Here is a 23,320-nt window from a genome sequence, read left to right as displayed (position 1 = left end):
ATTTATTTATTTATTACTGATTGATTGATTTATTTATTTATTCTTGATTTGTTTATTTATTTTTCATCGTATTTTGTTTCGTGAGGATAAGCGGCATGGATGGATATTTTATCATTTTGATGCGTTTACCGATATAAGGTAATAGGATGCATGTCCTGTATGAGGAATCTTGCATGTCACAAAAAACTGCTAAAAAATAAAAGTATCTGAGAAGCACCGCATGACCAAAGAAGCACTCCACCCCCGAGTCAGTAACTCCTACTAATATACGCTACGTACCATGTGTGATGGAGAATTCATTACCAAAGAAAAGTGCTTTAAGTCAGGTACAAGAGAGTGTGATGCCGTAGCAGATGTTTGTACCATCATTGATCTTCTTTTTTTTTTTTTTTTTTTTTTTTTTTTTTTTTTTTTTTTTTTTTTTTGATTTGCTCTGTGTCAGGAAAGGTGTTGGCTACAACTTCCCTGTACCATGAAATTTTATTTGCCGTTATTTGATGTCTTTGTTATGCCATTTGGGACGACCGGACTGGAGCAAGAAGAAGAACAGAAAAGAAGAAGAGAGAAGAGAAAGGTGGGGTCGGGGGGGGGGGGGGGGGGGGGGGCAGTAGAGGGAGAGACAAAAACAGCAGCAACAAGAATTCCCAAAACAACAACAGTGACAAACAGAACAGTTAAATGTCAATGATGGCTAAGGGTCACACTGGAGATGATATCAGTGGAATGAAACAGTCCAACTTACCAATAGCAATAGTAACAATGAGGACATGACCCATGATAGTGAACACAATTGCAACCATACAGTTACAGTAATTAAAATCTCATTGCTTGACATCATTATTACTGTAATAATAGCATACCAATACTATATAAACATCAGGGATAAGAGAGTAGATTGTATAGAGAAGCACCCATGTGCTGTGAGTGCCCATATGGAGGTGTGTTGTGTATGTGAATGCGAGTGTGTGAATGTGTAATTGTCACTGAGAATGACAAAAGGAGAGAGACTGCCTTCTACCACCCAGCAAACCCCGCCCCGCGCAGCCAGGTCAAGCCCCCACCGCCAGAGATCCTCCGGCCCCGTGGGTGTGGGCAAAGCCAGGGCCGACTCCCCAAGACCCGCCCCCGAAGCAACTCCCCGAAGAGACCAGCAAGAGGCCATGGAGGAGCAATCCCAACCGGCAACAGGGCGCCAGCAGGCCGGAGGAGAGCCGCACCCCCGAGACCAGCGGGAGACCATACCCTACTAGGGCAGAAGGGCATCGAAGGCCACACACCCGTGGGCACAGGGGCGCCCCTGCCGGCCGGAAGGGAGCCCGTCCACGGCCGGAGGCACCGCCTCCCGCCCCCCACACACCCCCAGGAAGCAGAACCCGGCCCGCCCCAGGTAACCCCAGGCCCGACCACCGACATAGGACCGCCCCGGCCAGGACAGAAGAGGCCCGGGCACACTGCCCCATGGAGGACCGGGCGGTTGAGATGGAACACCCTACGCCAGACCCCCGCAGAGCCCCCCCCCCCGTATATCTACATGGCCATATACCCACATACACATCCACACATATACATATATATATACATATATATATACATATATATATAATTATAATAAAACTAATCATTAATTATCTAAGTATTTAAAACAATAAATACATAAAATAAACTCAGACACATGCACACCCCATCCACTCAATACACACACATGCTGTGGACGTCCCCGGGTGGGGCGTCCGGGGCATCACAGGGTGGGGGACCCAGGGGTCCCAGACCCACAACCAGGCCCCGAGCCCAGGGAGGTACGGACCGCCAAGGCATAGCACCCCCAGACTCCCCTCGACCACGGCATCAGGGCTACTGCAGTGTGGCAGACAAAGGAGCGGGCGAGGGGAGGAGGCCCGCACATGAGCAAGCGGAGGGGGCGAGCAGGCGAGTGGTGAGGCGCTCCACTGCGCCGGCCGACATCCACCGGGCAGCTCACCCCCGTGAGGGAGAGCCATAGCTCCAAGTCACGGGGAGGCCACGCACCAGAGCCGAGGAGTTAAGACCAGCGCAAGGCCCCCGAAGGACCCCACCATCCACCGGGAGGGCCAGCCCCCCCCGCCCCCAGAACCAGCAGCGCTCCGCCCACGTACCGGAGAACCATCCCCGACGAGCCCTAAGGCAAGACTGGGGATGGGCAAAGACAGGGACAGCGATGCGGCAGAGCATAGGACCAGTGGCAGCAGACACCCAAACGCCCGAAAGAGCACCGCCCCCCCAGCAGGCCCCACCCCGAGGAGCATGCTCCCCATCCCCACACGCCACCCCGGCCCCCGTACCCACGAGCAGGATCAGGTCCCCTCCCAACACACAGCCCGGTCCCCGCAGCAGCCACCACAGCGCAACAACCCCAAGCCACCACCGTAGACTTCAGGCCACCAGCAGCGCGGACCCCACTGCCTGGAGGCCGGTGAACGCCCCCCCAAGGGCACGTTGGCGCCCGCGACCCAGGACAGATCCAGGGAGGTAGCGCCAACCATGACACCAGGGCAAGCCCCGGCGTCAGCTGGTTCCAGCGGGACCCCCAGGAAGGCCAGGCAGACCAGACCAAAATATCCTGCAGCCCAGGGCACCCCGAGCGAGCCGCCAAGCCCCAGCAGCCAGCGGGCCAATCGCGGGGGTAGGCAGTAGGCTCTCCGGTCCAGCCCGCTACACCTGTGTGTGTGAAGATGGTATTGTGTAGATAGTGCAATTAAAAATAGGCCTGTCCCATAGGGCTGACCTATGTGTGTGGTGTATGTGTATGTGTGTGAGTGTGTGTGTGTGGAAGGAAGCTGAGCAATGGTGGGTCCCCTGCCTGCCCAGACCCCCCCCAGAACTGAGTGTCTAAGGTGCGGTTAAAATTGAAGGGTGACCAGCCAGAGGAATGCCGAGGACAAAAGGGCATCCGCAAGGAAACCCTTCGCCCCCGGCAAAACCAGTTGCAGGCCACCCCCCAAAGTCCTACATGTATGTGAGGTGGTGCAGTGCAGCAGGGAGGATCGGGGCCCCACACACGCCCACCCCGCACTACCGGCCAACCGAGCCGGGCAAGCCAGCCACCCGGAGCAAGCCCTGGGCCACAGGACCAACCACGGGCCCCACCCAGCCCAGCGTGGCGGCCAGTCCGGCCTGCCAGCTCCCCCCCGGAGGGCCCCACCAGAGATTGAGCCAGCTATGCCACCCCCGGACCACCAGGAGCCGCGGACAAACCACACGCCCCGAGGCTGCTCCTACAACCACCAGAACAGCAGGAACCGCGCCCCGGCAACACATCCGTCACCATGGCAGCCCAGGGAGTGACACCACAGAGACCGCAGGAGAACCGGGACCCGCATGGGGAAGAGCCCAACCCCACCCCCCGGGCTTGTGAGCCAAGAGTGCCAGGGCGGGACAGAGACACACACACCAGGCAGCAGAGCCCACCAGGCAGACGATACCCCAACAGCCGCAAAAAGTGAATGCCCCCCCCAGTCCCATCCTCCACCACAGCGCCGACCCGTCCCCACCATATCTCCCATCCACCCACGGACCCGCCAAGTAGGACACCCCGGAGGCGGGAAGACCGCCACCAGACCGGAGACAGAAGGGGCCAACCAGACACCGGCAAATAGCAGGGGCCGCCCGTGAGCCACCGGCCAGCCCCACCCCCCCAACCATCATTGATCTTCTGCTCACTCATTAACTCTGCGGGATGTGTGCCTTTTAAAATCCATAACGACATGAAAAGACAGCTGTTAACACTAATTGACAAGCAATGCTCCGGTTCATTTTCCACCTGCTTGCTACAGCCTCTTACTATGTTTTTTTTTTCCTGCTCCCCGAGGGTCGAAATATAAAAAACAACAAGCAAAAATAGCCCATGACTGAAGGGTTTAATGTCTAGGGTTATTTTTTTTGTAATTATCATTCATGTTCCTTATTGCATTTTTGTCATGAACAGGTTGTGTGTAAATTGCTTTGCACCTTTTGCGGCAAATTATTCTCCGTGGTGTTGTAGCCCTCAAGCACATCAATTCACCCTGCAGGAGTGGTAAGACGCAAACATGTTTTATCGGCCCTTCCTCATGCATGCTATGTTCAGTGTTGAGCTGCATGGCAGCGCTTGTAAATATGCAAGCGCACGCTGCAGGGATGAGCTGCATGCTTATACTCTCAGCTAGCTCTGCCTGTCAAACACTATTTTTTTTTTTTTTTTTTTTACTCCACTTATACGCTGGGTTTTTATTCAGAGTGTGTGGCGTCCTTAAGAGAACTTCTGCAGTGAGAGGCAAGCATGAAGCATCACTCTTCTCTACCTGGAAGTGTATTCACGGAGGGGGCACTGTGCAACTTTTAAAAAGACCTAAAAGGCAATTTCAAGTGTAATGAGTAGCGTTAGCAAATGTAAAAAAACCTTTTTTATGGACGGCTACGCAGGGGGCCCGCCGTGACATTTTGCAGGGGGGTTAGTCGGGAAGGGGCAGCTGGGAGCTGATGAAATGCTCACAACGACATTTGCCGTAACCTTTTCTGGTGACTTTTTAAAGAAGGGTTAAAGCCACAGAGGGGGAACGACGCGGCCATGCTGGATCCGTCCTATTAATCAAACTGTGATTGCACCCGGCCGCCTGAGGGCACTTTCTCTTTTTACTCGTTAAGAAGTGTGGCTGACGATTTAGAGGGAGGGGGTGAGGTTCTGGCCACATACCTTAAACTGTCGGGCCAGTGGATGGGGACCAGGTATAAGATGCACCACCTGGTTACCATCAACAAAGGCCTTCTAGGCCTAATTCCATGCCAAATAAGTTTTAGTTGACTTTTAAACGCAAAGTGTGTGATAGCATGTTGTTGCCCCCCCTCGGCAACTACAGTACGTAAATGCATACACAGTGGAAGCACTTCTAGTGGTAGCTTTGACTTTTTGTCGCAGCTGACATACTCCTACAGGAATGTCAAAACAGCAAAACGACATCCTCTTGGGCTATTTCACCTTAGAACACACACACACATGCACTTTATCATCATACACACACACACACACACACACACACACACACATCTACATGATGGACTCTTAAGCGTGCACTTCACTTGTGTACTTCTAACTGCCACTCCACTAAATCAATATTTTTGCATTGTATTTTACTTGCTTTGCTGTTATATTTTTGATATTTTTGCTCTACTGTACTTGCTATAGCGGCACGGTGGTCTAGGAGTTAGCGCGCAGACCTCACAGCTAGGAGACCAGGGTTCAATCCCACCCTCGGGTATCTCTGTGTGGAGTTTGCATGTTCTCCCCGTGCATGCGTGGGTTTTCTCCGGGTACTCCGGTTTCCTCCCACATTCCAAAAACATGCTAGGTTAATTGGCCACTCCAAATTGTCCATAGGGGTGAATGTGAGTGTGAATGGTTGTTTGTCTATATGTGCCCTGTGATTGGCTGGCGACCAGTCCAGGGTGTACCCCGCCTTACGCCCGAAGACAGCTGGGATAGGCTCCAGCACCCCCCGCGACCCTCGTGAGGAAAAAGCGATAGAAAATGAATGAATGAATGTACTTGCTATTTTACCTAATTTAATTTTATTTTACTATACTACTACTACTACTATACTACGTTCCATGCCCTTATTTTCTTGAACCCTGCATGCCCCCGTGTTTTCCAAATCTGTAAGCTGCTGGATCTGTGAATTTCTCTTGGAGATGAATAATCTATCTATCTATCTATCTGCCTTTATTGTGCCAATTAAGCCTCACTCTGTGCTGATGGAACTCTATCAGTGTCGATGCAAATAGTAATACAGTAATCCGTCATTAATCACAGGTAATTGGTTCCAGACCCACACGAGATTGACAGGCCAATTGGTGGGGCGTCTGCAGTGGTGCGGACCGAAGACAAACCTCTTAATCTACCGATGGATCTACGGTGGATCCCCCACGAGCTTTGGGTAGTGACTGAAAGGACACGATCGCAGGTACACACGGCTGAAATTAGTTTTCTCCATAGGGTGACTTGGCTCTCCCTTATGGATAAGGTGAGAAGCACCTTCATCATCCGGGAGAAACGTCCGGGGTGTGCTCCGGGAGTGCCAGATTGGTTCAAAAGATTAGCGAATGCCTGATTGCCAAGTTCTCCTCAGCCTTGTGAGTGTTTGTTGACGATGTACCGCTCACAGTGAAACGACATTGGACTGGAGCAAAACACAAGTCTGTTTCTCCACTGCTGGGATTTTGAAGTGTACGCAAACAAATGGGCACAAAAGGCAGAGTAATAAACGTAATGTACATTCATTGGCTTGACTTCTTTAGAAATGTAGGGAGAAGATGACAATGCGTTTCCAAACAACATATCCAAGTGTAAAAAACAACAACAAACACCCGCAGCTAATCAAAACGGCGTAGACCGGTCTCAGTCCAACTAATGCAGGGGTCGGCAACATTTCCTCAAAAGCCCCTTCTTACACTAAAGAAAAATAGTTTGGAGCCACAAGCGCTAGAGGAGTTTTAGTCATTTTACAGCAACAGAACACAACAAGCTGAAGTGTAGTTTGCATTTGGTGTTTTTTGTGCAGACGCCATGAAGAAGAGAGCCAAAACAAGTGCAGCAAAAAAGACACACATACGCAACCACGCCACACACCAAATGATGCCAGTCATGTTGGAGTATAAGACAAGGAAATATTAGGAAAATGTTGACGAAATATTCAAATATCATGTTGGCTCGTCATCAAAGCACACATGATGTCATCATTTTCATAAGGTGCAGCTTATGCTTGTTAAATGACATGCCAGCATCTTCAGATGAGAACACTCTGGAAGCCGTTTGAAAAAAAAAACACTTTAATGGCAGCCAGAATGTGGTTTTCATGTGTATAACTGAAACAGTAAAATCAGGCTGAAAGGGTAAAATACTTTGCTGTTTTGACCCGAATGCCTCATGGACAGCCCCGGCCACGGCCATACTTGTTGGTGTAAGGTTGTTGTCAGTGGAGTACTCTCTGCAGACCACCAGGCTCATCCTTTATGGCTGAAAGGAATCACTGTCCACTCACTGACAGCAGTCTGTCACTGCTTTAAACGCCGCTCTGAGGCCTGTCTCACGCGCAGATGCTCACATGAAAAACCTGCTTTTAAACGGCATCTATAACCCGGTTATCACCGCCTCATTTACACCAGACGCTTTTTGTCGCCATTGTGGTTGCGGGAGAATAGAAGACGAGAGAGAGAGGAAAGGAGAGTCTACTGGGAGGCCAGCACGGTGTCGAGATTAGAGGCAGATCCTCTTAAAGGCATGGTGCAGACAGGATACTCTGTCTTGTTCTCTCCTCCTGAGAACATCCCCTCCGAGACCGCCGATTGAGCCGTCTTGCCAGCGAGCTAACGGGCATCCGCTTTGTCCAGATGCGCACCAGTGCAGCAGGGACACACAAACACCAGCGCCTCGTCCCTCGTGAGCTTGTTGAGGGGGGAGGATGATAGCATTGGGTTGGGTTGTCATGTTTGTCTTACATGAGTAGCCGTTAAGCATAACAACTGTGGAGGCTTTGCACAAAAAACGCCCTCGGTGGATGCACGGCCTAACGACAGCGGCTGCCGTTTCCATAGTAACGGTGTTTACCCGCACACTTCTGCCGGTATTTTATTTATTTATTTTTTTTAAATGATGAAACTCATGAATAAAGATGCGGGGCGACATATGGCCGAGGCGCAGCGACACACTCAATCTTCAAGCTTGTTGTTTTGTTGTCTTCTCCGGGAGCCCACTCGCACATATGGTCACTCGCACAAACACAAACACACTAGTAAATCAAACCACAAACTCCAGCTCTGACTGCCCCACTAGCCTCCTTTCGCTAACTCTCCAGAGGCCGCCGTGCACACCCACCTGAGGCAGCCAGGATTTCAACACAAAGCCTGATTTAAGAGATGAAATACATAAATAGCCGAGGCGACCACAAGATAGACAAAACAGGATTCCATCACAATACGAAACACTTCAAAATAGCAGCACATTTAAGAGGAGACGGGCACCGCAATATGCACTCCAGACCAGTAGTTGGCAATGGCACATACCCTACTGGGAATGTTGTGAATCATAACTTTGGTCTTTGTTCTTCCATAATATTACCACTCTATACACTTATTAATACAACTCTTTTTCTCTTAATATGTTCACCTATGGGCAGCACGGCGGTGGAGTGGTTAGCGCGCAGACCTCACAGCTAGGAGACCAGGGTTCAAATCCATCTCTGTGTGGCACATTCCAAAAACATGCTAGGTTAATTGGCGACTCCAAATTGTCCATAGGTATGAATGTGAGTATGAATGGTTGTTTGTCTATATCTGCCCTGTGATTGGCTGGCGACCAGTCCAGGGTGTACCCCGCCTCTCGCCCAAAGACAGCTGGGATAGGCTCCAGCACCCCCCGCCACCCTCGTGAGGAAAAACCGGTAGAAAATGAATGAATGTTGACCTATATGTACGTATTTCAACTGTTTTCTTGTACATTTTCTTCCTGTAATATGCCAACTTCATTCCCTTAGTATTTGTACTTTATTGTAGTAACGCTACAGCTTAACTTGGAAAATCGCTACTACTGAAAATCAAGATCAGGCCAGCGTTTGCCCTTCAATTTAATTCCTTTATTCCCTTAAAATCACAACTTTTTCTTGTTAAATTACAACATTTTTCTCGTCATAATTTGCTCTTGTAAAATGACTGCAGATTTTTCTATTTTTGCTGTTGATTTTGTTCCTTATTAAATTGTATTTTTAGGTCGCCCCTGGCGTAAAGTTTTTGGACCCCACACTAATTAGAGACCCCCGGCATTCAGCATCTACGAGGCTATGTGGTTTAATTGGAGCATTGACTGTATGTCATGTAAGTATTCCAAATGTATGTTTTACAAGTGAAGCATTATAAGAGACGTATTGTTTACCGATCACTTCATACTGTCCTTTTAACAATGCTTCAACTTTGAGACCCGTTTTTGCACCCTTGCTTTTTCAGCCTCTGGAATCATGTAACCAAGTGTCCAACTGTGTTTTCATGCAGACGCTATGAAGACAACAGAGCCCAAAAAGCACACGTGGAAGCAAGAGTCTTCAGTGCAAGTTTGACAGCAAAAGACTTACAGTACAAGATTCAAAAGTAGACATGTAAATAGCAAAAGACGAGCGCGATCATCAGAGAGACCTTGTGATTGACTCACCTACACATTCCTGTGCACCACAACAGCAGACGCAACAACGCAGCCAAACGCTCTCCCACACTGAGAGCTCTTTGTCTGCCAGTTGGCTGCAGCCAAACCACCGGAGGCTCCAGCCGCCCGCGTATGTAAACAGCGGAACAAACGAGGCTTTCCATCGCCGCTACCTTGAGCTTTATCTGCTGCTAAATCAGATTTTCAAAAACAAGACTGACTGTAGCACATTTAGGACCAGGGCCTCCTCAATTAAGCTGACATGATTACCTTGTGCAAAGCACACTGGAATAACCTCACATTATGGTCTCAAAGCGGAGGATGCAAGTTGCACCATGGGGGGAACAAATACTGTATCACTCCCTGAATAACAAACAAGCACGTGTCTTCATGTATGGCTGCTAAATTCCATATGGATTTTTCATAAAGCCTCTGTGGCTTTGATGCAGATGGCTATTTCCTGGCCTTTCAAATACGTGCAGATATATGAAGCCTACCGGGCCCCAGGCAGGTCAGGAGAGCATCAATAATTCATGTAGCCACTAAGAACCTATACAAGCGGGGGGGGCAGAGTCACGTGCGTGCACAACCTAACCAGCCAAAGAACACCTGCTGAACCAAGCCGTTGCTTTTCATATTTCAACCTCCATTTATTTGAACCAAATCAAGGAAACAAGAGATCAGGGTAATAACCACTCAAACGTAAATACAAAAATAAAGGGACTCGATGTCGGAATACATTTTTTTTTTAAACACATCCACTGCTGTGGAGCAGGATGGCTGTGAGATGACAATACTGTCGTTTTATATGGCGTTTTAAAGTCGGCTAGCTTTCAACAAGCCAAATGCTTATCCTTTCTTCTTCTCGATCTGTTATTTAGGCAGCGATGGAACCATCAGTCAGTCAGAGCTCTATGCATGGGAACTCTTAAAGCTAACAGTAAAAAAATAGAACCTTCCATTGAATCTCCCAAATTCCAGCAAGCAGAAATGAAGCCATGAGAGAGAGGAAGTGAGGGGGGTGTTGAAAAGGGGCGTTGTCTTGTTTACATGAATCCACCTTATCTGCTTGTAGGAGATTCCACAACAGCACAGCGTCAGCGGTCTTTGAACGCATCACAGGGTCCAAACAGTCCGGAACCAACAGGTCCTTGTGCTTGAGAGAAGAGATGGTGGGCGGTGGTGTTGCAGGAGGAAGAGGGGGTGATATCAAACGGAATCCCTGATCACTCCTTGCCCCCGTTAACCAGGGAGAGCTCTTTGAGGATTCCACTGGCGTCCACTCGTCGCCTCTCCCGGATCATGTCCTCCAGGCTGCGAAAGACCAGCGTGTGCACCCCGCTGCCGGACAGGTGCACCTTGAGGAAGTACTGCTGCTCGGCAGAGTGCGCCTCCCCCCCGGCCTTGAACTCCCTCTTGCCGAAGCGGCACCAGGCGGCGAAACTTTCCGAGTTGGTCCAGCATATCTCCTCGCTGCGCAGGCCGACGTGGCCCGCCGCGTTCTGCACCACCAGGTCGGCGGGGAGCGGCCGGTACCGGTAGCGGCTGTTGGCTATCCTGCCGTGGCGGCCGCTGCACACGTCAAGCAGGTCGTCCCTGCGGATCTCGCCCTTGTGCAGGTGGATGACCCGGCCGTCGTGCTCGCAGACGGCCCAATGCGGGGGTTGCGCGGCGGCCACCAGCTCCAGCACGTCGCCCGGCTTGCACATGGCCAGCAGAGTTGGCGCCGCGTACACGTCCAGGTCCTCGTTCTCCCGGAGTTTGGAGAAGATGCATTCCTGCGCGCAGAACGCCGAGTACTCCACCTCGCTCACCGTGAACGGTCCCCCGCCTTCCGCCTCCACCTCCTCCTCGTCCGCCGGGCTGTGGTCCTTGCTGAAGCCGCAGTCGGACGGCGTACGGTCGTCCACCACCTCCTCCTCCTCGTCGGAGAAGAAGTAGGCGACGCCGACGCGAAGCTCGTCCTTCTCCAGCCCGGACGGATCCCCCGTGGGCAGCTCGCTGTAGTTGAGGTGGGTGATCCGGTCCAGTTGGTTTCCCATCAAGGACCCGGCAAGGCACAGGCATGGACTGCGGTGTCTGGAAGCAAGAGAGAGACGCGTCATTAAAGGCACCATTTTTACGCACGACAGCTGCGTAACCTTTATGGTCCAAAAATACTCCACTACAGGCGGCAAACGCTCACGAGTAAACAAAGAGTGCAAAGTGAGCACAAACACGCGTGCTTTGCGCAGAAAGCACCAGGAAGTGCCCAAAAAAGAGAATACCTGTGCGCTCCCAGGGCAGATGGTTAAATATCCTTCTTGTCCATGGGGGCGTCCGGTGGCACGCTGGCTCCCCCCTTGTTTCTCAGCCACTTGTCTCTCCCCTCACACGCTGCTCACCGCACAAGTACTGCGGCTGTAGTGCAAGCCAACACTCCTTCTCCCACTCCGTCTGGACCATTTAAGGAGCCGACAACAGCCACGCCCACTCTCGTCTTTTCCCCGCCTCCTCCTCTTGGCTCTAGTGGACCGGGGCTTTGCCGGCCCAGCCAATGAGCGACCCCGTTGAAAACGCCATTCAAGGAGAGTAGCCAATGAGCAGCGTGGATTGTCCCTCCTGTAGCAATAGACGTCTGTTACCGTGGCGTGGCTTTTGTTGTCACATTGCTATGGAATGCTTAGATTAGAATATGAGATCCATACAGGCCATGGCATAGGGATGTACAACATACTATCGAGAAAATAACACCCCTTGCAAGCTACAAGTGGGAGCACATCAGTGGTGTCCAACGTGTGACCCTGGGGCCTTTTTGGCTCTTGGCCTATTGTAAAACTAAAAATGAATAATGTATCTTGTGTCCACATTTACAAATGCACCTTTTATTGTATCATATTGCTCAATGGTGTTGTTTATCACAGGTACACGTGCTTCCAGGGATACTTCTCTTGCTACTTCCTTGGACAGCGCATCAAAAAATAACAAAACAATGATCCCTATAGTTCCAATATAACGTGATAAAAAGTATACCTTGGTCACATTTGAGTGCATTATTTGAGTAATGGTTTGTGCATATAGAGTTGGCCCATCCACACTAACGTCTGAAACCGTAACCTCCCCTTCCCTTTTGTGGCGCCCCCTATGGGATGGAGTCCAAATGCAATGGAAGACATGCTAGCATACATGTAATAATAATCCACATAACAGGTTAGACTTATGGCTTTTGTTTTCTTTTCTTGGCTGATACGTCCTTTTTATTATGCTTTTACTTTGGTATATCCATTTCCTGTTCTGCCCAATTTTGACTTCTCCTGACAGTGTTCTGAGGCAGCTCCTGGTCTCAGCTGTTCCTGGTTAGTAATCAGCAGGCTTCTTAGGCGTTGTCACTGGGACAATGCTGGACCACTACGTCTGTGTAGGATTCTTGGAAGTCATGTCAATGGTGAGTTTATACCATTGTGTACTTCTACTTGGGTTTGGGCTCTTGTATTTGTACCTTTTGTTGTGTCAGCCTAAGCAAGACCTTTGTTGACTACACCAGCTGATGTGACTTTGAATTCTGGTGTTGCGCTACAACAGATAGTAGCAAAACATAACACACAATTTCAAAAGTTTTCACCCTGTTGAAAAAGAGTAATATACAGTACTGTACTATACAGTATCACCAATGAGAAAGATCGAATGAGAGTACAGTCAGCGGTTGTTGCACCCCTCGAGAGGGTGAAATGGTACGCTTGTCTGTCTGGAAAGTGAAAGCTAAGCTTGTGTGAGTGAGAACAATGTATGGTGTGTCTTCCAGTATTTTTTTCCCTCACTTGTATTTGAGTGTAGTGTAAGTTTGATTATGACAAGAAATGAATGGAAAGTGTAGCAATAAGACAGAATCGAACCATCCCGAAGTTAGTGGCTGTTTTAGTACAGAATTTTGTGAGAGTTCACGTCAGTCTCATGCGTGCTATTTAACGTGGGGACACAAAAGTTTGCACCCAATAAAATTCATACAGTCATGTAAGAAGGCATTGATTTTACAGCTGACAAATGTTCCAGCCTTGGGGGAGGTCTGTGTTTCCTCATGCCTGACCACATGACTATATATGCACCTCTTGTTTTCACTCATCTGTCTGTGCTGGAGTCTAAAGGGGGGGCTGGAAGCAGGTGTGTGTGATGCCAGCAAAACAAAGGAGTCCAGGGGGAGATTATTACTTACTCCATAATACGTTAGCTAGAATTGATGTTGTGCCTTGCAACTAAGTCTTGACTAAAAATTGAAATGCATATGAAATTTCCACCACATGCATAATGTATGGTACACTTTGGTGTTGTGCACGCCAAAGAAAAAGCGAGTGCACTTGTGTCATCCCCGAGACTGCATGCATTTCATCTGCATCGCTCCAGAGCAGATGCCTATCTAGACCTCTTGTTTTCTCCCTTTTACCTCCTCATCACAAATCTGTTCATTTCTCTCTCAGCATCCACAGAGATCCTGAGCATCTCTCCCACATGGTGGAAGATGGCCGCTCCCCACTTGCCGGCATGTAACAGTCCCAGCTCTTTGTTTCCAGCTGTGACAGGCAGAGAGGATGGAAGCTATTCGCTAGGTGAGATATTATTGTGCACACACACACGCATACAGTACAGCACAATAGCATCCACTCAGCTCGAGGCTTGTGTGTCCCTCCTGTATTTACACTTGCCACTGAGAGGGTGGAGGAGGAGGAGGCGGCGGTGGCGGCGGCGGTGGCGTGCGCCCATCTGAGTGAATAGTTGTTCATTAATGTGCAGTAGAGCTGCAAGCAGAGCGTTTGTCCGCGTAGATGAAGCTGCACCCAATAGAGGAAAACGCAATGCACTCAGAGGCCGCACCTGCATAATGATTTGAGAACCAATACAAAAAAATCTCATGTCGCTAAACAAAATAATAGACAGCTCTCAGCGTGATGTAAAGCACTTCTACAGCACAATAATTAACATGGTAGCTGACCTCATCGTATAAATACAGCTGCTGCAATAACAAGGCCGGAGCCTGCGTGGTATCTCGACCCCCCCTGTAATTGGATGCATCAAGATTCCTTAATTACAGACTATATCATGTGTCACACAGGTGAAGCAGACAACACACTTTAGTGTGGTTAACACGCATGACAAGTGGGTCCTACAGCATGGGAAACATAAGCACGTGTTTGGTTTTGGATTTAACGAAGGCTGAAGGCAATACTGAATTCTTAAAGGAAGCAATGGCATTCATCAGTTACAGGGTCAAACAATCCCCATCAACAGATGTTGACTAGAATGTGCCTCACGATGCCTCAGGCCACTACCGATAACACGAGGTGTTGCGCTCCTTTCTGTGTTGCTATGTGAAATCAATGCATTCTTAAAATCGCCAAAATACTGGAAGAATTACCCCAAATTTATTTGTGTATGTCGTGTTTTATACGTGTAAATTTAAAACGCTAAATTCCCTTTTAGAGGCGTCAGTGGAATAAAATGTTTTAAAAATGTAACTGTCCCATATATGATATTTAGGATCCATCCCGGTCAGTTCGGGACGATAAACATAGGTGTGTCAAATGGGATGGACGGGAAGTAAAAATCCCACGCCATTTGAATGCATCAAGACGAGGGCCTCCTGAATGAGTCACAGTCTGAGCAGAGCTGATAAGAGCTGCTTTTCAATCAGAGACAGATGGAGCTGCAACCGCACAAAAACCCGTCCAAACCGAGAGGGGCTTTTAGTGCGAGGGGGATGTCACCATTAGAACGTGCATCAACAGGTTAATAAAAGGTGGAGCGGGGTGGTCAGCCAGACGAGCCAAGTGCGGTCAGGCCCGGCTAAACTTTACATTTCAGCTTCCAAAGACGCGGTGACCGCGTCATGGCGACCAGACACATTTGTTCTGAATGACAAACGTGCCCCCCATTGGATCTGGAAACCTTAGCGGGTGTAGGAGGATGACCATTTTGCCAAATCAATTACTCATGTTGGCAAAAATAAGAAATGCTCCCATAACAAACTTTTCCAATTTCCTGCCCAGTTGAGCCTCAAGATGCCTCGGAACAGCTTGTTTCTGCAGACCCTGGGGTTCCATCCCTTACAACATAATGGACCTGAAGACCTGTGACTATACATTACCCCAACTAAACCTAGAAAACGTTGTTTGGTTTACTTTCCTAAACCCGCAAAGAGGACCAAAATGTGAAAAGTCATTACTAGTACACATTACTTGTACATACTGTATTTTCTCGACTATGTCACTCCAGAGTATAAGTCGCACAAGGCCAAAAATGCCTAATTAGGTAGAAAAAAACACAAGTTGCACTGGAGTACAAGTTGTATTTTTTGCAGGTAATTTATTTTACAAACTGTGACCAAAACAGACATTACATCATCTCGGAAGGCATTAATAAAAGAATAGAGAACAGGCTGAATAGGTGTAAGATATTCTAACACAATGGTTATTGCCTACACAAAAAATAAACATGAACAGAAAAGGTGTCCAGTGTAACAAATAGTTTTTTCATTTATAAGTCGCTCTGGAGTATAAGTCGCAGGAACAGCCAACCTATGTAAAAAAGTGTGACTTATAGTCCGCAAAATACTGAAAAATGTATTTACAGTACACCGTACACTAAGATTTACAGTACACCGTACACTAAGATTTACAGTACACCGTACACTGTAAGATTTACAGTACACCGTATACTGTAAGGATTTACAGTATACCGTAAGTATACTGTAAGATTTACAGTATATTGTATAATATATATAAGTGTACTGAGTATGTGCTGTCCATAGTCCATTCTATTTTTAGACTTTGATAAGACAAGTTAAAAAGGTATCACCATGGGTTGTAGTTTGGAGACCCCTGAGCTATACATTTAATACTAGCTAACATTAGTCGCTAAACTCAGCCCAATTGCTATCATTAGCTGACAACATAGTGTGTGTGTGTGTGTGTGTGTGTGTTACGTCCTCATAGCAGAAAGAGGGCGGTACAAAAGCAAGCACCCGCATAATCAAGGCTGACAGCATCTTTTAAATAGACAATCTGCGTTATTGGATGCGATGGAGACGTGAAGTCATTATTTTAGTCATCAACATGAGGTGATTTCATGTTTACTTTAAGCAGATAATTCATCAGAAAGGACAAGAGTACTGTGTGTGATGGCCTCCTTTGTAGTTTGGTAGCGTTTCTTTGAACTTGTACGGGTCCTAGTGGCCTGCTGGATGTGCTCGGCCGGCTCCATTGATATGCATGGCGTTGTTTGCAGAGGAAGGATAAAGTGCTAATCAGTGCCAGTGAAGCAGCTCCTGTCCCAGAGCGCAAATGTGCCGACATCAGCAGTGCCCGCCAGACCGTATGTGTGTGTGTGTGTGTGCGCGTGTGTGTTATTGCAAAAAGCCAGAAGTTGGCAGTGTCAAGAGAGGTCGGACAGAGGTCACTGTCTGTGACTCCAAATGTTATGACAGCTTTGTTCTGCCCAATGCAAGCGGCTCGTGTCGTTGGGTGGGACAAATTGTCCTTAGCGGGGTCGTTGGACGTGCTCGCCAGAATGGAATTTAATATAACCTTGGGCACTCGGGCCATATGTGCTGGCCGGTCGCAGCTAGAGACAAATTGATGGTTGGATTATGGAAAATATGGCCTTTCATTGCCAAAGTTAACAGTGACATCAAATAGGCTGTATAAAATGGCAATCATGGACTCCATTGAATTGCATGCTGTTGAATCAGCACAGAGAGGAGTTAATATTCATGGATTCAAATGTGTCAAAAGGCCGGGGGCGGCGTGGCTCTGGAGGTAGAGTGGGGTCGTGCAATCCGGTTGGAATCCTGTTTTCTCCATTCCAGTCGTTGCTGATGCGTCCTTGGGCAACACACCCCCCCCCCCCCCCACGTCGCCCCCAGGGTCACCCACGCTTGGATGCTTAACTGTTCATTGCTCATGTGACATAGTCATGAAAATAAAACATCTTTTATTATGGCACAAAGCTGTAATATCCTGTATGCATGCATACACCTTGTACTTGGAGGTGTTCAGGGCACCACATACTGGTCTGGGAACGCCTCGAGATCCGCCGGGAGGAGCTGGACAAAGTTACTAGGGAGAGGGAAGCCTGGACTTCCCTGCTTCTTCACTGTGGATAAGCGGAAGAAGGTGGATGGATTATTATTACTTATTATTCATTTAAATATGTTATTACATATTATCCATCCGATCCCTTATCCTCACTAGGGTTGCGAAGGTATGCTGGAGCCTATCCCAGCCAACTTCGAGCGAGAGGCGGGGCACACCCTAGGCCATTCACACTCCCATTCATACATCTGGTGTCCAATTAACCTGTTGCATATTATAGAAAAATAAATGTATAATTTTAGACTTCTGAGTCAAATACGAGTCCATATTTTGTGACATTGACCGTTAATTGTTTTGGATGCAACAGGTGATGATTTAAAGGTGATCATGGGGCGCATTCACCATGAGCACAAGGACAGCAGTTTGCCTGCACGCTCCCTTGAGCTTGAAACTACCAAAAAGTGTTAAAAAAATAAAACGAAATTTTCCAGCAATTAATTGCAAGCCAGCATTAGTCGTAGATTGTTCCCTCCAGCAGCAGCTTTGAAGGCCAGATTTGGAAGATTTGTCCTTCTGGAGCATGTGACCGCCTTCCGTGTGGCCCCGTCCCCTGCATGACATGCCAGTCTAATCTGCCATCAGACATTCCTGCAGACCTTTGCCTCCTGCAATGGCTGCCCAGCCCTCATTAGTGTGTGTGTGTGTGTGTGTGTGTGTGTGTGTCAGAAGGCAATGAGCTTGATGTAGAGGCTTGAAATCCGAGGCGAGGCAGAGCATTCTTGTTGTGGATTGTAGCACCAGGGAGTTCATACAGGGTGTGTTTATCACGCAGACAAAGCACGCCATGATGAATTCGGGCGGATCAGCGCCGGGTGAAATGACCTCCTCTCCCTGTGGTGGGGATGTTTACAATGCAATCCCACGGCCGCCGTCCCTTTGGGGCCGGGTAATATGTCACTCTAATAACAGCCACCTCAGCGGAGAGTCAATTTATGAGGCTAACGCGTGCGGCGAGCGTGCTCATGATGAGTTTCATCAACGCCACACCCCCCCTCCCTCACCCTCTTTCCTGTGCAGATGTCCGAGCCGTTTTCATCATTCCCATTTATTCGCTCGCTTTTCTCAACATTTCAAATCTGTTCTCTTTCGCCGCTGTAGGATGTCACCCAACATTTCGATTTGTAACACCTTTTTTAAATATGATTTTAAATGAAGAAGATGTAGCGCATTAAGTGATGCTGATGCCCCCCCCCCCCCACACTCTGCCAGATGTTGCCACTTAGTGCTATGCAGCGCTGGTGAAGTTTATTATCAATTTAGATAACATCATGGCCACTAAATGTATTTATTCCAACATCTGCTCGACTTGAATGCCTCGGTGGTGATGCTGAGGAAGGTGTAAGAGAAGCCGCCCCCCCACCCCCACCCCCACCCCGTGGTGTCTCTTTAGTGGCCTATAGTTCTGCATGGACAATTACAATTAAGATCAATTAATTCATGCTACATAATCATAAATATGTACAGTAGGCAGCATGGCATCTGTAAAGCTGACATTAGCTCCTGCTGTGTGAGTAATAAGATTTTATATCCACTCCTGATGTCCGTTTTTGGAAACTTCCCATCTTCTAAGTGATGTTTATTGTCTGGTTGAGACACACAAGCACCAGACTTGATGGCCAGAACAACAGGCTTTCATTGCAGGCACAATAATCATTAACATGAGATCCTGCTGTTATGGCCGTAACACACGCCAAGCTACAATGTCACTTCCTGTACGCCTCAACCCAACCAAACACCCCAGCACCGGAACACATTTACAGCAACACATGCAATGGATATTGCACCGAGTTCTCAGACTAGTGCTGTCCTATCTAGTCTGACTGGTGTACTAATGATGTTTAGTAGCAGTGCTGTTTACGTTAGCATAAAAAGCCCTCTGCGACATTCTTTTACTTTGTAGTAGCATCTGTTTAACACGCTGTTCACTATTTACAACTGGACTTTTTTTGTTACGGCCGTTTTCCTTGTTGATGACAGGGAAGGCAATTAAGTCTAACAAAGCTTTTTTCCCCCCCCCACTTACTTCACTTTAGTTTGCGCACCGCAATCAGCACAGAAGCTCCTTTTTTGTTTTTCACTTTTGTTTTTTGGCTAATTGGGGAAAATCAAAGAGCGCTGTCTCCTGAAACAGCAGCCGCTTTGTCCTGCCGCACACACAACAAGGGAAGTGTTTGATTTAATTCCACTTGCCAAATACTGATTGTGTGAAATGAACTGGACCGCTTGGGTCACAGGCAGCATAGTTTAGCGTTTGTTTTGGGAATCAAAAGGCTCTTTTCTGTCCCTGCAGCCGCAATTACGGTCATCTTGGCGCAATCAATCACATGAAAATGCTCACTTTAATCCCAAATATGTGCCGTATTGGGCCTAAGGAACGTCTTTTAGATGAATGAAACCATGACCAGAAGTACACCATCGCTGATTTCTAATGGACATTTAATATTTATTGTGTTCTTTCTGACAAGTCAATGAGACAGGAAGTAAACATGATGGGGAACCTTTTCTTGTCTGTGTGTGAAGAATCAATCACGCCGACGTTTGATTGCCATTACAGACGTATTTCAGCGTGCAGACACATTTGGTCTGGACTGATGCTAAATCCTGTTGTTCGGAACATTAAAGGAGAATGAAGATTTGTTTCTTTTTCACCTAGCCCCTCCTCCCCCCACAGTAAGGGTGAATGCATATCATGGCTATTCAAAGGAAATGATGGCTTCAACCCGCCTGATGCATGCCGAGAGGGCAAGTCTGGTATTCATTCATTCATTCATTTTCTGCCGCTTTTCCTCACGAGGGTCGCGGGGGGTGCTGGAGCCTATCCCAGCTGTCTTTTGGGCGAAAGGCGGGGTACACCCTGAACTGGTCGCCAGCCAATCACAGGGCACATATAGACAAACAACCATTCACACTCACATTCATACCTATGGACAATTTGGAGTCGCCAATTAACCTAGCATGTTTTTGGAATGTGGGAGGAAACCTGAGTACATGGCTGAGGGGTGGAATTGAACCCCGCTCTACTAGCTGTGAGGTCTGCGTGCTAACCACTCGACCGCCGTGCAGCTAAGTCCAGTATTATAGATGTTTATTTTTCAGTGTCCTATCAAGGTTTCTAAAGCTATTATCTGTGTTGTTTCCTTTCGGGGGGGGGGGTGCTCGTCTGTCTGAAGTACTTTTGGAACGTGGGTTGGTTTTATTTGGTTCATGCTACAATTTCCTATCTTGGTACCAATACTTGAGCTGGGACATTTTTTACCTTTTTATAGACTGCTGGATGTCCTGAGCTAAAATACGGTCCTTTATATGCTACTGAATACACGTGAGATCATATTCATAAAGACGGCAATAATCAATCAGTATTTTTTGGTGGTTTTACCTCCAGTTTTGTTTCAGTTTCAAATATGGACGAGTGCAGAGCGGTTTCAGCGAAACTCAATTTCAGGCACGACCACAAAACAATGAGCTGCAAGTGGAAGTGCTGTTAAGGCCTTGGCAAGCTGTAAAGGTCAGACTTCTGTGAAGGTTTTGCCGCCGCCAGCGAGGAATCTGACAAGCATTGTTCATTTTAAACGCTGAAAGACATTATTAAGAGATCACCCAAGTGTGGATAGCGTTTACTCTGATGAAAGCACGGTTGTCTGTCATAATAGGCAAACTGTACCTTGTTTATTTTTTGTAGCCTCCAGTACGGCAGCAGTGATTCAACAGAGGTCACGATGGTGAAGGTTGAAGAATGTAGGTCAAAAGGCCGTATCGCTCCGAGAGAGCAGCACTGAGCACGGAGGTCAGATGTGAATCCCTGAATAGCTGTTTTATTCCCGACGCAACCCAAAGGCGTCTCTCTTTCGACAAAGGAGGTACAGTATACGATGTTCCTAGTTGGATCTTTCCTATCACACATTAGGATGGCTTTTACCAACCTCCCACAGGGAACACGGCAAGCGAGGGACAGGACGTTTAATACAGTCAGGTGGCGACTCGATAAACATACAATGTTGTCCGGCTTTTGAGTCGAGCTTGAAAATCCTCATTGAATCATTTGGGAACACTCGGCCGACCGGGTAAAATACATAAACGTACATAGACAAGACGACAGCCGTGTGCCGTCTTTGTTCAGTACACATGGGGAACAAGGCAACAATCTGGAACTATTAATGCTTCACTTCAGCCAATGAGGGCCTTTCATGACCTGAAATCATCATCATTCAGACTGTTGACTTTCTGGGCTGCAAAACTGTTTGAAATTAGCTAAATTGAACCTGCTTTTTCAATTTTTCTGACCTGTAAATGTGTTAAAAGATGCCAAAAGTTTCAGATAATGAAGTTTGGGCATTTGGACGTGAGTCCTGAAAAGTTTTGGATGGCTCAAAACGCTCTGTTTCAAAAGGTGTGGTAAAACTGTGCCTTTGTGTTGTCACAGAGGGCTGGATTTCCTTACATGGTTCATAGTTAGGAAGCACTTTGGGCGTGTGACTAATCACAGCGAAGTGGGCATGCCCAGAGGCGGGCTGTGGGTGGGTGTCAGGAAGCAGAAATCAAAGGCAATACAACTGGAATAGGTGCAGATTCTGGAAAATCTAGAAAATTTTCTGTGTGGGTTATTGTATGTATTGCTCTATAGGAGCAGTTTAGTTTTGAACGGAGCCATGATGGCACCTCATAACAGAATAATGAATCAGTCGATCTTAACTCTTCATTTCATCAAGGCATCGGAAGTCGCTTAGCGATGACATTCCAGTCTTTGGTCCGTCTAGTGTTCCGGTACCCTGGCATTGACCTCCCTGGTCTTTAAACAAGTGTGGCCTGTCAAGCCTTTAATTGCATCCGTCCTTTTTTCACCCCCCACCTCCTCCTCGTCGCCTGCCCACCTCTTCCTTGCGGTTGCCTTCACGCACGCTGCAGGAATTTCTCGTCAATAATCTCAGGATGTCATGCATGTGCTTTGAATAGAGGAGGGCAGGAGGTGGGGGGGGGGGCAGAAAAAGCCTGCAATTTTCTGCAGCTTTGACTTCTTCAATGGAGCATTTTCTGACTTCCTCTTTACAGGGTCCACTTCCTTTTACCACCACCAATGTTCACTTTTCTTACAAAGGGGAAAAAAGAGCAAGGAATGCTTTTGAAATGTTCCCATTCATTCCTCCCTTGGTGGGAACGAAATTGGAGGAAGACGAGGACAAACTATTCCAGTTGAAACTGTCTTGCTTGGTTCCTACGAGGTCCGAACGGCGGTCTTTGCTTTCTTTGTAAATTGACGGTTGGTGTTTTTTGACAGCAAAGCCCATCATTGTTGGCCTCCTTGATTATGCTTTCTAAAACCTTTCATATGGACCATCTTTCTCAAATATTGAATAACTAGACTGGGGGGGTCCTGGCTGGTCTAGAAACCAGTCAGTAGTTGATGTGACCACCAATGGATGGCATGTGGGTCTGCTGGCCATGCAAGAATCTGTATGAAATGCAAAAGAGCAGCAGTTGGAAGGAATATGTTGTGGATCTACCCAAAGTTGGGTCGTGGGGGCGGCAGACCAAGCAAAGAAGCCCGGAATTCTACTTTGTACAGCTCCTCCTTGTGGATCCAGAGGTATTCCTAGGCCAGTTAAGAGACATATTGGTCTTTCTCCTACCAGTTGGATGGGCCCTGAACACCTCATGACCATAGGTGAAAGTTGGAATGTAAATCGGATCGATGTCACTGAAGATGCCATACCAATCCAACTGTGGCTCTTACGTTCCATCCTTCTGTTACTCTTGAACAAGACCCCAAAAACTCATGATCCCATCCCCGAACCAGATATGGCAGTCCAATCTCTTCCGGGTGAGAACCATGGACTCAGACTTGGAGGTGCTGATTCTCATCCCAGTCGCTTTACACTGCAAACCCATCCAGAGACACCTGAAGGTTATAGCCACCAATGGTAGAAGGTCATTACCAGAATTGGTGGCAGGATGGCGTCCCATAACGGTAAATCTTTCATTCATTCATTTTCTACCGCTTATCCTT

The 23,320-nt window shown here is 47.8% G+C and overlaps 1 protein-coding gene and 1 long non-coding RNA gene across 3 annotated transcripts in view; one reads left to right on the top strand and one right to left on the bottom strand.

Annotated features, from left to right (window-relative positions):
- LOC131107084 (uncharacterized) overlaps positions 1 to 23,320 on the top strand; it is a 46,271-nt gene that overhangs the window by 5,531 nt on the left and 17,420 nt on the right. Inside the window, exons 3-7 of one of the 2 annotated variants that reach the window (XR_009120200.1) lie at positions 5,822 to 5,972; positions 8,773 to 8,877; positions 9,052 to 12,623; positions 13,651 to 13,779; positions 15,217 to 15,635. This is a non-coding gene — a long non-coding RNA (uncharacterized LOC131107084). Of the gene's footprint in view, positions 1 to 5,821; positions 5,973 to 8,772; positions 8,878 to 9,051; positions 12,624 to 13,650; positions 13,780 to 15,216; positions 15,636 to 23,320 lie in introns of those variants that run through there. The other variant, XR_009120199.1, reaches the window with a different exon arrangement.
- lratd1 (LRAT domain containing 1) lies at positions 2,314 to 11,656 on the bottom strand. The gene is made up of 2 exons (XM_058056749.1): positions 11,467 to 11,656; positions 2,314 to 11,278 (listed from the first exon to the last, which is right to left on the bottom strand). Exon 2 carries the CDS (start codon positions 11,239 to 11,241, stop codon positions 10,426 to 10,428), a length of 816 nt encoding a protein of 271 aa, XP_057912732.1. The 5' UTR covers positions 11,242 to 11,278; positions 11,467 to 11,656; the 3' UTR covers positions 2,314 to 10,425.

This window comes from Doryrhamphus excisus, chromosome 19 (assembly GCF_030265055.1).
Source record: "Doryrhamphus excisus isolate RoL2022-K1 chromosome 19, RoL_Dexc_1.0, whole genome shotgun sequence".
In the NCBI taxonomy this organism is placed as follows: Eukaryota; Metazoa; Chordata; class Actinopteri; order Syngnathiformes; family Syngnathidae; genus Doryrhamphus; species Doryrhamphus excisus.
The sequence above is the reverse complement of the archived record's forward strand: the minus strand, read 5'-3'. Positions and strand labels throughout refer to the sequence as shown.